Here is a 16,843-nt window from a genome sequence, read left to right as displayed (position 1 = left end):
GGACGAAGTGGAACATTTTCTTTGTGTATTTTTGGAAGTCCATATGCCTTCGCTAATACAGTGTCAGTCAGGGTCAATTGATTGGGATGGTAGTTTTTGTCGAGAAATTCATTTTCATTCAGATATTTTAAAATGCTTGATGTTTCTTTGATTAGTTTTTTAAGCGGATTCTTTTTTATAAGTTTGTATATTGACACGTCAGAAAACATATCCAACATTTTTTTATTGTATTCAGACTTTTTTATGAGTACAGTCACGTTGCCTTTATCGGCTGGAGTGAAAAAAACATCAGGATTACTCTTTAAAAAACTTTTTGTGCTTTGTAATTTTTTAGCAAATGACCTATCTTGGTTTTTAGAAAGATTTTTATTATTTAAATTATTTAACAGGACATCAGAAAATTTTCCCCTTAAATTATTCTTTGAGTTTTCATTAACGTCAAGTATAGATAAAGAGGACTCCAGGTTTTTAATAGAATTTACAACATCTTTTTTGCCAATGTTTTCTGTAAAACAGAAATTAGGGCCAAGAGATGCAACTTCCACCACTTCTGAAGGAACTTCAATATCAATATATCAATATCAATATTATAATATTATTCAATAATATTATAATTATTGAACTTCTCTTAAATTTTTATAATATTTTAAATTTCTGAATGTTCAAATAATTGTTATTTATTTATTTTTTGAGCAAATGAAATTTTTATTACTTATTAAGTACATAATTAATTAACACTGCTTATTATTTTCAAAAATTTTAATAAAATTCTTTGCAAGAATTTAATTATTTTCATAAATAATTACATTCTTTGGAAGGATTTAATTACTTTTATAAATAGTAAAATTTTTTGCACAAATTCAATAAATTATAGTATCAATACATTTTAATAAAAATGAATTAATCAAATTTTCAATTATAATTATAAATAAACAGACAAGATTTTTTTAAAAATGGAAAAAATTCTTTGTTTAATTCAATTATTTTCCCAATTTTTAATAAAAACTATTAAAAAACATTATTTTCGAAAAATTTAAAGAAACTCGTCAAAAGAATTTAATTATTCATAAAAACTTTTGAAGCCATTTGTAGGTTTATTTACGTTTGAAATCAAATAAATTTGAATTTGATGAGAAAAAAACCGAGAAAAATTAGGACAAAACCGGGAAATAACCGAGAATTTGTTCAACTTTCGTTCAACATAGTAGATACCCTGAATAAATAAATAAATAAATAAAAAATAAAATAAGTAAAAATTTAAGAAAGGTTGTGGAGAAATAAATAATAGTAATTAATTAAATATATTGAGAGTGATAGGTGAAAAATCGTATACTTACAGATGAGACCAAGGACAAAGCGGCACTCAATAGAGGAAGATGATGGAACTGAGCGTCGTCGTCACAGCGAGAACAAGAGTGAATGCTCAAAGAAGATGACATCTATTGGCGAAGATCAAGTCGATTTGTCTCAAACTTATACCGGATTAGACAAAAGAATTTCCGAGGAATTCATATCCATCGCAATGGATCCATCAAGCCATCACGGAAGTGAAATCGCCTCCAGCGCTGTTAATATTAATAACAATGTACACTGAATAAATTAACATTCAACTTTCGACTTATTACACAAAGAGAAAAAAACAAAACTTACTGACAAAAAAATTGCGACTCTTTACAAAAAAATATTTTCCATTTAAAATGACCAATGAACACGAACACTTATACATTACAATAGTAATTTATAATCTCGAAAAACATTTTCTTCTCTCATCTCTTCTTCGTATTATGTAATTAGTTACCTACCATAAAATTGTAAAGGGGTCAAACCATTATATTTCAAATAAAGTCGTTGCGGCCTAATTTTGAAAAAAATTGATACTTTTAGAAATGAATCTGTATGATCTCTGGAGAACAAAATGAAAAGAATTATATTAAAATATTTAATACTTTTCTTAAAATATGAGTGTAAAGTGGAGAAGGTGCAAAAAAATGGCACTTTTTTAGCAAATAGAAAATATTTAAAAAAGTATAGAAAAATTCTTAAAAGTGCAAAAAGATTTATTGATTCATGTTTAAAATTAGTTGGTTAATTATTCTTTAATAATAAAACTAGTAAAAGTATAAAAATAATAGATAAAATATGTTTTTAAAGTCGATCCGCCAAATAACCTGATTTTGGCGTCTTTATCAATTAATTACGAGAAGGTGAAATTATTGAATTAAATAAAAACTCACTGAATATAGAGTATTATTATTATTATTATTATTATTAACTTTCAGGATTTCTTATCACTTTTTTAATTTTTCCTTCAAATATACAAGAAATATTGAGTTTAAAGTACGCGATTTCTCAATTGTTGCGTACTTTACAACTTAATAACTCCGTTAAAGAAAAATAAAATAATTTGTCATTTCACAACTTCTAAATCACAACGAAATCTATACATACAAATTTTTCGTTTTGGTCTCGGGTCTAATTTAAAAAATATAAAGGTTTAAAAATTGCATACTTTTTCAGGTTAAAACTAATTATTTCTTTCTAATTAAAATTGGTTTCTTGTTGTTAATCACGTTCCGATCATAGTGTTTAAATTAAAAGCCAACTTTAATTAGAAGAAAATAAATAGTTTTAACCTGAAAAAGTTTGAAATTTTTAAACGTGACATTAGTATTTTTACATGGGAAATTGCGTGACAGGGGGGAGGGGGGGACTAAAATTCCGAAAAATTGCGTGACATCATTTGTGAACGCTCCCATATTCGGTGAGTTTTTATTTAATTCATTAATTCCAACGTCTCGTAATTAATTGATAAAAACGTCAAAATTAGGTTATTGTGCGGATCGACTTTAAAAACATATTTTATCTGTTATTTTTATATTTTAACTAGTTTTATTATTAAAGAATAATTAATCAACTAATTTTAAACATGAATCAATAAATCTTCACTGCAAAAACAAGTGTCTCATTTTAAGACGTTTTGTCCCCATATTTGAAACACATAAACGTCTTGTGTCCACATATTTAAAACAGCTATGTGTCTCATTTTAAGACGTTTCAAAGTGTCTTATAAATTTAGCAGTGCATTTTAAGACTCGAAATGTGTTTCGAGTATCCGTCTCATACTAAGAACACGTTTTACGTGTCTTATACGCATTGAGTCGCACCTTTAATGTCTTAAAATGAGACACGAAATGAAATTGAATGTCTTAATATAAAACAGATTTTGTATCTCAATGGTTTAAACACTTAAAGCAACTCATTTTAAGACACGAGTGAGATACCAGTTTTTGCAGTGTTTTTGCACTTTTTAGAATTTTTCTATAATTTTGAAAATATTTTCTAATTGCTAAAAAAGTGCCATTTTTCGCACCTTCTCCACTTTACACTCAAATTTTAAGAAAAGTATTAAATATTTTAATATAATTCTTTTCATTTCGTTCTCCAGAGATCATACTAGACTTACCAAGGCATTTTTAAGGATTTGACTATTTTTTTGTAGTTAAATAAATAATTTTTTCAGTAACAATTAATAGGTCACCTTTCGACCTTTGTAGAGTATAAATATTTCCGTCTTCGATATTGTGCGTTCAATAGACTGTGTATATATTCTTTCAATATGTTGTTACATTGATGTGTATACTTAATTTCCAAATGTACTTAAAAAGACATATTGCCTGCAAGATAAGGCAATAATTTTTATATGGATCAAAAATCTCTGAAATAAAAAAATTGTATTCTTATCGAGATAAAAACAGTTTTTTTAAAAACGACTTGCGTTATTAAGTAATTAGACACTATTTTTTCAAATACTGATTTACAATTATGTCGAATATGTGTTTTTGCGAAGTCTTTTTTTAATCCTGTGTGTATAAAAAAAATTCTAATTGTATATATTTTATTTACTTACAATTAATATATTGTTGCTATTAAAAACGACTTCTGTGGAATTATTTGCATATTTCTCCCTTTGATTCTTTCTTCTTTTTATTTGTCTAAACAACCTCTTGTATAAGCTGTTTCTTTTTTATCTAATGATTTTAATCTGATGATCTTCAAGTTGGTACAGTAAATTTCTTCTCCTGAATTGATTGTCTACAGTTAGCATTCTTATTGTAATTCGCCTTTTCAGACAGGGTCCAAGGATATCCAAGGCACAAACTTCCCATCGTAAATGAAGGAAGCCGATAAATGAGAATAGATCTCCCCCATTAACAAATTTAATCGATTGAAGCAGTAAGGGCATTAAGGTACTACTACACTTTAGAATTTTAAAAAATTTTATTTTTTTTATTGTACTTTTTAACTCCTTATGACTTTAGAAAACACCTCCTAAAGTATTCATAAGTCATAACCATTTGTAAAAAATAAAAGTAAATTTTTCAAAAATTATTCAATAAATATAAAGAGCTATTGACAAATTAAGTAAGTCTTTAAGGGGATGGTGGGGTCCAGCTTTTTTGTTACGACCAGTGGTAACATTAGTGCTAATGTATGTAACAGTGTCTGACATAAAAAAGTGGAGGGGTTTCAATTTGCAAAAGAATTTTAGGTAATTTATGGATGGCCTCTAACGATACATATAAGGTTTAAACGCGTTTTTCTCAAAATAACGTTTTTTCAAAATGCGGACACTTTATCTCTGAATCTACTGAACCGATTTTAATAAATAATAAGTCGTTTTGTTTGTTAGCATGTCCTGTGTGTGAATTCACCAGAAAATAGTCAAAAAAATTTTAAAAAATATTTTTGCAGACTAGAAAAATACTGAAAAACATAGTGTATTTTTAAACAAATTATTGAAACATCTGCTATTTTTTTATTTTAGTCGATTTTTCATTATTAATGGTGGATTTCTATGCAAGACACCTTCCTTTTTAAAAAGCAGTTTAGATTTTTTGTTTCCGATTTGTCAATCTTGAGATAAACTGTCCGGAATTGGATAATTAACTTTTTGGAGTTTCGATCTGGATGCTGTCTGCAGATTATGATATTAAATAAAAATTAAAAACAAACCATTATTTTTAATCTCGAAATATGTACTAATATAGGCAAAAAAGTTTTTTTCATATTTATAATAAAAGACCTAAGAAAAAAAATTTTAAATTTGGTCTTTTAAGAGCCTTCTAAAGTGTAATAGTACCTTAAACATCTCCCAATGTGGTAGACATTCTTTTTCGATTAATCCAGTTTTTACTAATCCTATAAATGTAAAATGTTTCTTCCCGCATTAACGTCACGATTCCATCTTGTATTGCATGATGAGCAAAAAGTTGTCCGATTGCGGAATATTTTGACGCGAACATTACATTTGCTGCACATAACGGTAGTGTGGTGCTCATTGACGAAAACAACTGATAAATTTTTCGATTTACGCTGCTTTTCAATTAACCGCTTAACCACTGCACGCAAGGACATTCGTACATATCCTTTTAACCAAGGCGGAATGTCTGGCTGTCCTACTAAAATTAATTGTATTTTTTCTTTATCACCGATAATGTAATTTGCTAGTAAATCGGTTTCGCGATGAACTGACATATATTTATCCCATTTCAGACGAGCAACTTTTGGTTTTTCCAAAATGCGTTGATTGTCAAAAATTCTTAAAAAAAAAATTCTGTTGTTATTAATATTAAACGTGGATTATTTATTATTCACTTTATTTTTGAATTCTTCCGTTTTTAGCAAATCCTGATAATTTGACGAAACATTATCTTATTAAGAACTTGTCTCCTTCTATTCTGACCGGTGAGCCACCGAAATTAAACTCGAAGTTTCAAACAAATAGTAAACTATACACGGAAAAAATTTCGGGCGCGCAGCCTTACCTACGCGTACAATTGCAGTGCTAAATGAAAGAACGCCGATGATTTAAAATTTTATGCTTTTTTTCCCAAATTTTTCATTTTGATAATTTATTTTAAAAAATCTTGAAACTTTTTTTTAAAAAATTGGCTTTTAGAAATAAACTACAGTCAATAAACATTCTAAGAAAATGTTTTCTTTTAATTGTTTAATGTTTCGATCACCGTCAATATGAATCCGGGTTTTACAAAGCAGTACAAATAAATTGCTGTCTCTACATAGAAAACGTCCTTATATATTTAATTATCACTTCAATGTAAACGATAGTAAACAGACATAGGATGAGTGCGCTAATTATTGCTGCGGATGCTTAAATTTCTGCGCGTTTCTGAAATAAGTCATTATTTATCATTTAAGAAAATATTAATGTTTTAAAAATGTTGAAAAAATTATTTTGAACAATTCTTAATACAATTTTCTTTAAAGATATACAGTACGGTCGCGCTAATCCGACACCTGGTTAATCCGACACTCCTTGTAATCCGACAACAATCAAGATGACCGTTTTCCCCCACCTAAGATAAGTGGGGGGCGCGACGGATAACCTCAATATGTTAAAATAATTACACTTGCTAGTATTTATCGATTTATATATTAATATTTTATTATATAAAACAATTCAATTGTTATTTACTCATTTTATATAAATATGTAGTGCTCAAATAAACAAATTGAAATAAAGAATGATTATATAAAGATTATAACTATGGATGTACAAGTCTAAATGTCGGATTATAGAGTATATGTTGAAAAATTTGTCCGAAATACAGATGTTTGTTTAAGTACTCGGTAATCCGAGTAAGCTCTGGCACAACGTGGACATCTTTCCACGGTGGTGTGACGTCGACCGCAATTCCAGCAGTAATCATGGCGGATAGGGTAACGGCAGTTTTCGGCATTATGTCCCGGTCGATAACAGTTGAAACAACAGTAGGGCGGAGGATCGAGTGTTCTCAAGGTAGGAATAGCCAACAATCCTCCAAAGCCTATTCCTCTGGTCTTTGGCTTGAGTGGTGGTCCATCGTACTCTCTGACTCCATGCTCTTCTCCTTGGTCCTTTGGTTCGTTCGGTAGTCCCGGGTGAGGAATAGTCGACCTCTTGGCTTTTGGTGCTGATTCTTGGCTTTCAAAGTCTTCGCTCGTCCATTGTCTCGCACTTCTTTCTCGAATGGCCTTTCTTTGTTTAGCCTTAGCTTTTTCCAAAGCTATTGACGTCAGTGGTTCTTGATATCTGAGGAAACACTCTAATTCGTACTCTGCTAATCGACTTTCATAGAAGCTTAGGCTTCTTCCGACTCGTTTGGACCTCGATCTTGTGGCCAACGGTATGGTATCACCACCTCTACGTTCGGATTGTTCCTATTTTTGGACAAATCTGCTTGAAGAACTTCCTCCAATCCATCAATGTTACCCCAATTTTCTATTTGGACCACTGGCTCTCTTGATCCTCCTATGGCCTCTCCTAACAATTCCTCACGTGGCTCTGGTTGATCTATCAACGGCTCTTCTCCTTTCTCTTTTTTCGGCTGAGTCAACAACGGTTCCAATGGTAGTTGACGCTGTTCCTCGGTACTCGGGAAAGACAAATATGACGGTCTCTCCAAGACAACATCTCCGAGCCCGAACTCTGGGAAGATTTCATGGCGACTCCGATGTGTCTCTCGTCTCGTGACTCGCGGCGTCCCCATGACTGGCTGCCACTCGGCCCCCACAAAATCGTCTGATGGCCGATGACCTCCGTTAGATCTCCTCTTCGACTCTTTTCTCTGGCTGGACATATTTCTCTCCTTTCTTTTTCTCGGCTTCTCTTTCTGGCTCTGGCTCTCCTTTCGATCTAAAACAATTTGATCAATTAACAAAGGTACAACATATTTTACAAATTTGGGGCAGGTAAGTATGCTTTCAGATCAGTGATATGGACTTTAGGGACTCGCCGGCTCTTTTCATCACGTAAAATAAAAACTGTCGGTGATAATACTTCGACTACCTCAAAAGGACCTTCATACTTCGGCGCTAACTTCGTCGCGAATTTTTGTGCACCGCTCGACAATTTACGTGTCTTACGTAACACCAAATCACCTACTTTAAAAGTCACGTCTCTCCTCCCTTTATCGTAATACTTCGTTTGTCTCGCTCGCTCTTTGTCGATACATCTGGCTACCATGTCTCTCAGCGCGTCCAACCTCTTTATTCTATCAACCCACTCTTCCGGCTTTATTCTCACGACTTTTCTCTTACTCTCGACTTCTCTTCGCAGGCTCTTCACTGGCTTAGGATGTCTTCCGAAGTTCAGAAACGCAGGAGACGTTTTGGTCGCCGCCTGGTTCGCCGTGTTCACCGCATGACGGAACTCATGCACATGAAGATCCCAATTCCTATGATCGGCACTAATGAAAGTGGAGATCATCGTTTTAAGGGTCCTATTGCTTCTTTCGACTGGGTTGGCTTGTGGATGGTAAGGAGGGGTCGTAATGTGTTTGACTCCATATTCCTCAAGTGTGGACTTGAGAAATTTATTGTCAAACTCCTTACCGTTGTCGGTCAATAAGTACTCTGGCGTTTCCCATCTGAATAGGACCAACTCCTCGAATGCTCTGGCTACCGACTTCCCATCAGCTGACCTCAGTGGCTTCACCTCTATCCACCTCGAGAACAAGTCCTGGAACACAACCAGGTACCTGCAACTGCTCTTACTCGGCGGAAACTCCATCGTGTCGGCGGCCACTACGGCCCACGGTCTCTCGACAATTCTCTGGCCCATTAGTCCGACTGGTCCGGCTTAAGATACCTTATGTATCTGGCATTGAAGACAGTGTGTCACATAATTGTGCACATCGTTCCAAATACCTGGCCAGTAGTACTCTCGTGCTATCCGATCATAAGTTTTCTCAATTCCCAAGTGTCCGGCTGATGCTTGGGCATGTCCGTCTTCCATGACTCGATTTCTATACTCTTCCGGCACAACCAACTTCCATCCATCCTCGTCTCCAGTGATTGGCAATAAAAGTGGGTCACTTCGATGCCTATACAGATTGTCATTTTCTACAATCCACCCAGGAAACCTCTGAGGATGCTAGCTCACCAACTCACGGCGTTTGAGGTACCATTGATCCTCAATGGTTTCGAACGCGGCTACTGACTCTTCTTCATCCTCCTGCAACCTGGACAATGCGTCTGGGACATGATGTTGTGCACCTCTCCTGTGAACTATATCAAAGTCCCACTGCTGCATTTCCAAGGCCCATCTGGCTAACCGGCCTGTGGGATCCTTCAAGTTCCTAAGCCATTTTAGGGCACTATGATCAGTGATCACGTGAAATTTGTACCCCTCAATGTATGGCCTGAACTTTTTTATTGCCCACAACAACGACAGACACTCCTTCTCTGTGACGCTGTAGTTCCTCTCTGGCTCTGACAAGACTCGGCTGATGTACATTATCGGATGTTCTCCGTCATCGAACTCCTGTGTCAACACGGCTCCAAGGGCATAGCTGCTGGCATCACATTGAATTGTGAATTTCTTAGTGAAGTCAGGACGGGCTAGTATTGGTGCAGTTGTCAACTTCTGTTTCAGTTGATCAAACGCTTCCTGTTGCTCGTCCTCCCATTCCCACTTCCGGCCTTTATGTAGCAGCTTTAACAATGGCAGCTTAATTTCACTGTCGTTTTGGATGAATCGGGAGTACCGATCATGCCCAAGAAACGTCTGAGCTGTCTGACGTTCTTCGGCTCTGGATAGTTCTGTACCGGCTCTGTCTTGTTCGGGTCTGGCCTCAAACCCTCACTGTCCAACAAGTAACCCAGATAAGTGACTTCGGAGCACCCAAATTCACACTTATCCGGGTTCACAACTAATTTCGCCTCGTTCAACTTCTTCAGCACGACTTCAAGCCACTTGACGTGTTCGTCGAAAGTATCTGTGACTACGATGATTGACTACGATGATGTCGTCCAGATACCCGAAGACATATGGCTCTACTTTTGGTCCCAGCAGCGCATCAATCAGGCGTTGAAACGTCATCGGCGCGTTCATGAGTCCAAACGGCATCCGGCGAAACTGCCACAGTCCTGACCCAGGTATGGCAAAGGCTGTGTATTTCTTGCTCTCTTCGGCCATTGGAATTTGGTGGTATGCCAATTTAAGATCAACCTTCGACAAATATCTGGCCTTTCTCAGCTTGTCTAAAATGTAGTCAATTGATGGCAATGGATACCCATCTTTTATCGTTACTTTGTTGACATCTCTGTAGTCGTTACATTGTCGAAAGTCGTTCTCTCCTCTTCTCGTGATCACTGGCGCACTTCTCCAACGGCTGGCAGATGGCTCGATAATTTTTAATTTATGCAGCTTGGCAGCATTCGCCTGAGCCCATGTTAACATGGCCGGCGACATCCGTCTGATGGCATGTTGTACTGGCGTTTCATCTGTAACACGAATGTGATGTTCTGTCAAGTCCGTCATTCCGTGTTCTTCCGACTCAGGCAATACCCACTTATCTACTAAAGCTTGAATGATTTTCTTTTGCTCATCATCAAGCGCAGAGATTCCGGCACACTCGGCGAATATTAGCTGTTCACTCTCTTCTCTCTTTCTCGGCTCAAATTCATGCCAGTCTCCCTTAAACACTCTCCACAAACCTTTTTTCAGCTTCACATCCATTTCCCAGGTTTTACAGAAGTCTATACCTAGGATGATGTCTTGTGTTAAAGTGCTCATAATTTTCACTTCAAAACTCTGCGCATGGCCATCGACTACAATTTTTAAGTTTAATGATCCGGCTGTTTCAGTAGTGTTTCCTATTGCACTTCTTATTGCAGTCCCACAAGGCTGAATCCGGCTTTTATAAGGCTCTGCGACTCTAGTGTTGATCACTGAGATCATTGCACCAGGGTCGAATAGTGCTTCATAATGGTGATTTCCGACGAACATTTTGAAAAAGTACCTATTTTCCGTTCTCGATCCGTCGATGTCTTCACCAATATTTAAGTTCGGGTCAGCTGTGACTCTCACAGCCTCTCCCCTCCCCTGGACCATAGGTACCGGGATCACATCCGTACCTTTGGTCTCACACTCACTGGCCTCTCTCTTACCTACACTTTTGCAGAGTGAGCTCTCCCCACTCGGCTGATCTTGGCTATAATCTGGCATAAACTTGAAAGTATTCTCTTCTGTCAAGTCCTCTCTACTTATGACTGGCTCTAAATTTTTCTTAACTCGCTCTTCTTTCTCTAACTCTAATTCTCGATCCGTTTTTACCCAACTACAACTTGGAGCAAATCTATCTCGATATTTGCTCTCTTTCTCGACTTCGCACGGCTCTCGACTCTCGGTTCTCCTCTCTACCTCACACGGCTCATTTATTGTCCACTCGGGTTGGAGGGGGGTACAAGACTGTTTTGTGCCCCCCTAGACCGTTTCCCAAGGCAGCCCTCACGGCCACACAGTTTGGACAATTTAAAAGATTTACCCCTGGCGTCTTACACACGAGGCATACTTCTGTTTGAACCGGCTTTAATGGGCATTGATTTGCATAATGCCCTTGCTGATGACAAGAGAAACAAATCCTCTGGGAGCAATCCTTGGCTCGATGTCCGACGGTCTGGCAATGAAAACAGGCCCCGACAAATTGACCAGAAACATTTTGGCCCTGTGTGCCATTTTGTCCCGATTTTGGACCCTTTTGACCAAATTGTTTGGGAAAATTTTGTCTAGGCCCTGTTGCAGTAGCTCCTGAATATGTCATTGGGTATGCAAATTGCATTAGCAGTTGCAACGTTTGCATTGGGACAGCACTGGCAACTTGACTCGGTGCTGCTGGCTTCTGCGTTGATACCACTGGCTTCATGGCGTCCACGCTTTTGTCCTCCGGCTTCTCTATCCCCTTCTTGCTCTTCTTACTCTTCTTCTTTTTCTTCTCGGGCTTTGTAGAGTGTTCACTTTCAGTCGACTCAGGCTCCTTTTCTAACGCTGCTACTTTTTCACCTTTGGCATTTTTATGCCCACTTTTCTTCTCATCTCGTTCTTTGTCCTTGATCGCTGCTGACGGAAAAAGCATCCTTTCTTTGGGTGGAGGGGGAACGTACCTCTCATCCAGGTCCTTCGCTTTTTCATAATTCTTTAGAATTTTCTCCATCTGGCTTAATGAATAGAACTGCACACGATCCAGTTGACGACGATATGCCGGTGCAAGCCCTTTATAGGCTAATTTGACTTCTTGTTTCTGGCTTAAAGGTCGTCTCATGTGACCCAAAATTAACCTAAAACTGGTCAAATACGGCGATATTTTCTCCTTTTTACCATGCGTTCTGGCCCTTAGTTCGTCGACAACGTCATCATCATCAACAGTCACCAAGTATTCATTTTTAAACGCCCTCTGGAATGAATTCCAAGAAACTATCTCACGTCGCAACGACCTAAACCAACTACTGGCATTCTTTTGGAAAATGATCGGCAGTGCTTGTAAAATGTCCTGATCAGAGAAACCTTAGTTCTTTTTACAGTCCTCTAATCTTTCCAAAAATTCTTCAGCACTGTCATCATCTCCATAGAATTTTAGGTCCCAATCTTTTAAAATTTTTATTACTTTAGACCTACGACCTGACCAATTTGGTTGACTCTCCTTCACACTACTCTGGCTCTGGCTTAGATCATTCTCGGACTCTGACTCGCTCGTAGAGTCATCCAAGATTGATCTCTGGCTTTCATTTTTCTGGCTACTACGTTTACTACCTCTACATGACCTATCACTCTCACTACTATTTTCCTCTTTATCTATTTTCTCAACTCTACTTTTCCTTTTTCTATGCCTATTTCCTTCCCTTTTTACTTCTCTCTGCTTTTCGGCATTTTCTCTTGATTTTCCCCCTCTATTACCCCTAAATTTCTCCCTTTCTTCTCCACCTAAATCGGCTGTCGGCTCTCCATTTAGTGGCACTCGTCGCTGAGTGACACTCTCATCGCTACCACTGTCCTGATATAATGTCCGTCTAAATTCTTGGGATGGTCTCACTCTCTCGTGAATTTGATATGTGAGTGAGGTTTCAGGCACGTGAGCTTTCCTTTGTGGGGACACAATTCTTGATTGTTGGTGATGAGTAAGATGATACCCGTCGGCAATCTCGGCTCTACACTGGCTCTGTTGTACTTCCCAATTCCCTCCTGCATACTTGGGATCTATTATACCAGCATAATTTATTAATCTTTCGATTTCTGGCGTTAGACTTAAACGAAGACCCGATTCTCGCAATTGTGTTAAATTAGGTTCCATGGTGGCTGATGGCAACGAATGAGGTGATGTCATCACCGTGCTCGTCGTCATACCTAACTGGGCTACCGTTGTGGTGGGGGAAAATGTCGTCATACTAGCTGTCGACACTATTGGTGTTGGGGGTGTAAATACTGGCATGGCTGCAACGTTGGTCGGACTCGCTCTTCTGTGTGATGCACCCGCCTGTGATTCTTTTCCCCCATTACCTAAATGTTTTCCGGCACTCAACTGACTAAATTTTTCCTTTATTTCCTCATCTAAGTCTTCTTCCGTAGAAGATAATTTACCACCCCTACGACGTGTGACATTCGGAAACGGGCTGCCACATGGCTCTGACAGAGCTTCTATCAAAAAGGTCTTATCGGAGTTTCCGAGATCATATCTTGTACAAAACGGTACGTCTACTTCTGGTGGCAATTCTAATCTCATTTTGGCTCTCAACAGTCTTTCTCGTAACACTGGCAATGATCCACTGATACACAAATTGTGTCTCAGCAGACCAGTCACGACTTGACCTATTTGCATCTGGCAAATCGCGCCCCAAACCTGGCTCACGCGTGGTATTTGAATTAACTCGTTCATCCTCTCTTTATAATTCTCCATTTCTCTGATTGCTTCCGCCATAAAAAAAAATTTCGAAAACAAAAAAAAATTTAATTGAAATAAATCAAAGCCCCCTTTGTATACACGGCCCGCTGAATGACCTTGAATGTACAGTGAAGTACCACACTCGAGGGCCCCCTTTTCAAATTTAATTTTTCCTGGCTGACTCACGACTCGATGCTCTCTCCCCTCTTTCTCTACTACTCGTTCTCTCTCTCTCTTCCGCCGCTACTACTACTACTCTAAGTCCCTTGCCCGTCGCGCGCGCAACCTTTCTCTTTGCTGCTGAAAATTTGAATATCCCGGCGCGTCGATTTTCCTGACCGTCCGGCGCACTATTCCCAGTCACGTGACAAATATGAATTTTATTTCCGGTTGAACATGTGCTCAAGACAAAATTTTAAAGAAATTTCTGAATTTTACAATTTCTTCCGTACTATTCCCAAAATTTCTTCAGGAATTTTATTCGATAATTTTCACGGCACTGGCTTCTGGCAATTTTAGAGAAAATAAAATTTATTTAAGAATTTTAAATATGGCTACGACATTACTGTGAAATTTCTCGCGACAAAGAACTTTACTCACACAAGGCAGAAAGGACGCTACGCTTTTATTTCGCCTTCAATGGGGAAAATATGGCAATTATTTGTCTATGACTTTCATAGATAATTTTTGTCTGACACTGGCAAACAAAAAAAATTAATATTTTCTCCGGCAAAATAAAATTATAACACTCTGGCAATTTAAATTTTTAATTTTCTGGCTATTGTCAATAAAAAAAATACTGACTCTAGCAATATGAAAAATTCAAGATTCTGGCAAACAATTACAACACTCTAGCAATTTAAATTTTGAATTTTCTGGCTATTGTCAATTAAAATACTGACACTGGCAAATATCAAAAATTCAAAATTCTGGCAAACAATAATTGTAGTCGTGTCTCGGTTCGAGCCTGGCCCCACGTTGGGCGCCAAATTTTGTGACGTATTATTTTGAACTAATTTTAATTTTAGTAAAAACTCTGCTTACGTCAGTCAAAATCTGACGCTTTCAACAATCAAGAAGTTTGAAATTTAAGTTAATAAATTTCGCCGTCAGGCGCCAATTAATTTTAGAGATAATTAATAAACTATGACTCAAGCTCGGCTCAACATAAAACAACTCAACACCTCTGAGTTTCTTTTTCGCTCAGAGGGAATTCTGCTCGAACAATTTGGCAAGCAGAAATGCCAACGACGAGACACGACTGATTAAATGCTGGTACGGCTTACCCACGACGATCGGCTCTATTACTTCCTGGACTGCTTCTCTTCTCTCGGCTTACTGCTCCTCGCTCTCTCCGTCGACGATTGGAACAGGCTTTTAATCCAAAAAAAAATGACACTTACTTCAACTCAATTAACACCATTTATTTATTGAACACAACTTAAGCTTCACGCTCCACTTCTCGACTATTCTCTACTACAAAAAAACTCAAATTACACTACAAAAATGAAAAGAAACGGCGCTACGCTTCACGGCTGTTGTCGTCTCGCGAAGTCCCAAAAACGATTATGGTGGCGAAAGTACAGGACACCTGTAGCGTCTCTAATTTCGCCACATGTCGTCGTCTTCTTCATCTCCTCTTCTCTCTCACTCCGCTGGCTCTCCTATCTCTTTCTCTCTCTACACTCACCGGCCCTGCCCTCTGTCACTTTCTTCGTGACTATTTTGCCGCGCGACACACTTTCACCGCCGCTAGTGGGTCGCCCGGCAATACAGGCTTTCAAATTACCATACCGATTATCTTCTTGGTTCGGGGATCGCTCCGACAGGTGTAGTGACGATTTACATCGTTACAATATATATATTTTTTAAAATTTTTTTAACAAAAAATCCATATTCCGACTCAATTATCTCCAAAACTATTGCCTAAGGGAGCTTGCTACCAGAGACTTTTTTTCTCGTCTTACCATCAGCTACAACTTTGCTGTTGACAACTTTTCACTAAACCTAAAACTTTTCGACTTACTTTCAAAAAACTAATTTTTTATTACATTCTCATCATATGAGAAAGTATTAGTTTTGGTCGAAAATTGACTTTCGCTAATTTCATGAAATCTCGACGTTTTGGGGTCCCCTGAGTCCGAAAAACATGGTCTAAAAAAATTGTCTGTCTGTAGACACAATGGTGTCGCCACGATAACTTTTGAAAAACTTATTGTATCAACTTGCAACTTTGCAAGTACAAAGTTACTGTTAAAATACAGATCGAGTTCGTTAGCCAGCCATTTTCGTCGAAAACTACACAAACTACAGTACTTTCAAAATTTTAAAAATTCAATTTTTTCAAATTTCAATGTTTTTAACTTTATATTACTTTAGATTAGAAAAATACAAACAACTTTCCTCTACAACATTTTTTCATAGAAAGTCAAATTTCGGATTTATAGGCTCTTAAATAGCAAAAAAATCCGAAAATAACGCTAAAAATCAAAATTTCTCAAAGAAAAAAAATTATAACATTAATTTCCACATATTCTCACCCCATTGTGCTTAAAAAACACTCACATTAATCAAAAACTAGTAATTTCCGGAAAAACCACCGTATATGGTATGGAGTCAAAAGTTCCAAAACAAAAGTTCCAATTCCGAAGGGCCCAAATTATTATTTTCCCAAATTAAATTTTTTCCAAAATATTATTTTTCCAAAGATCATTTTTACCAAAGTATTTTTTTTCCAATCGTCGTTTTTTACAAACATTGTTTTTTGAAATATTTTTCAAATTTCAAAGTACAACTTCACGTCAGGAAACTTTCAGTTGTTATTTAATTATCGTTGTTATTTTCATAAATTGTCCTTCGACGTGTGCTCATTCCAAAATCATGTTGTGAAATTAAAAATTGTATTCAAATCAAAAATAGTAATCAGTGAAATTGTATTAAATTGTGAAGTATATTAAACACTTTATTTAAATTAGAAAATAGTGAACAGTGAAATTATATTTTTGATTAATTATGGCAGAAATATTACAAGTTGGAAAAAAAAATTATTTACATATCGAAGGATTTCTATATTGCAAGCATTCGGATGGAAAGTTATATAAAATATATTTAATTGTTTTAAAAAT

General features: G+C 36.7%; 1 protein-coding gene across 2 annotated transcripts in view; it reads left to right on the top strand.

The window, feature by feature from the left end:
* The window catches only part of LOC122502810, a 69,457-nt gene extending 66,648 nt beyond the window's left edge, over nucleotides 1-2,809 (top strand). For both annotated transcript variants that reach the window (XM_043613068.1, XM_043613067.1), the window contains one exon: nucleotides 1,340-2,809. In XM_043613068.1, the coding sequence (XP_043469003.1) occupies nucleotides 1,340-1,594 (255 nt within the window). In that variant the 3' untranslated portion in view covers nucleotides 1,595-2,809. The remainder of the gene's footprint in view (nucleotides 1-1,339) is intronic.
* The last annotated feature ends 14,034 nt before the right edge of the window (nucleotides 2,810-16,843 follow it).

Source organism: Leptopilina heterotoma, unplaced genomic scaffold, assembly GCF_015476425.1.
Source record: "Leptopilina heterotoma isolate Lh14 unplaced genomic scaffold, ASM1547642v1 Lhet_239, whole genome shotgun sequence".
Lineage (NCBI taxonomy): Eukaryota > Metazoa > Arthropoda > Insecta > Hymenoptera > Figitidae > Leptopilina > Leptopilina heterotoma.
This window is presented reverse-complemented; position numbering and strand designations above follow the sequence as displayed.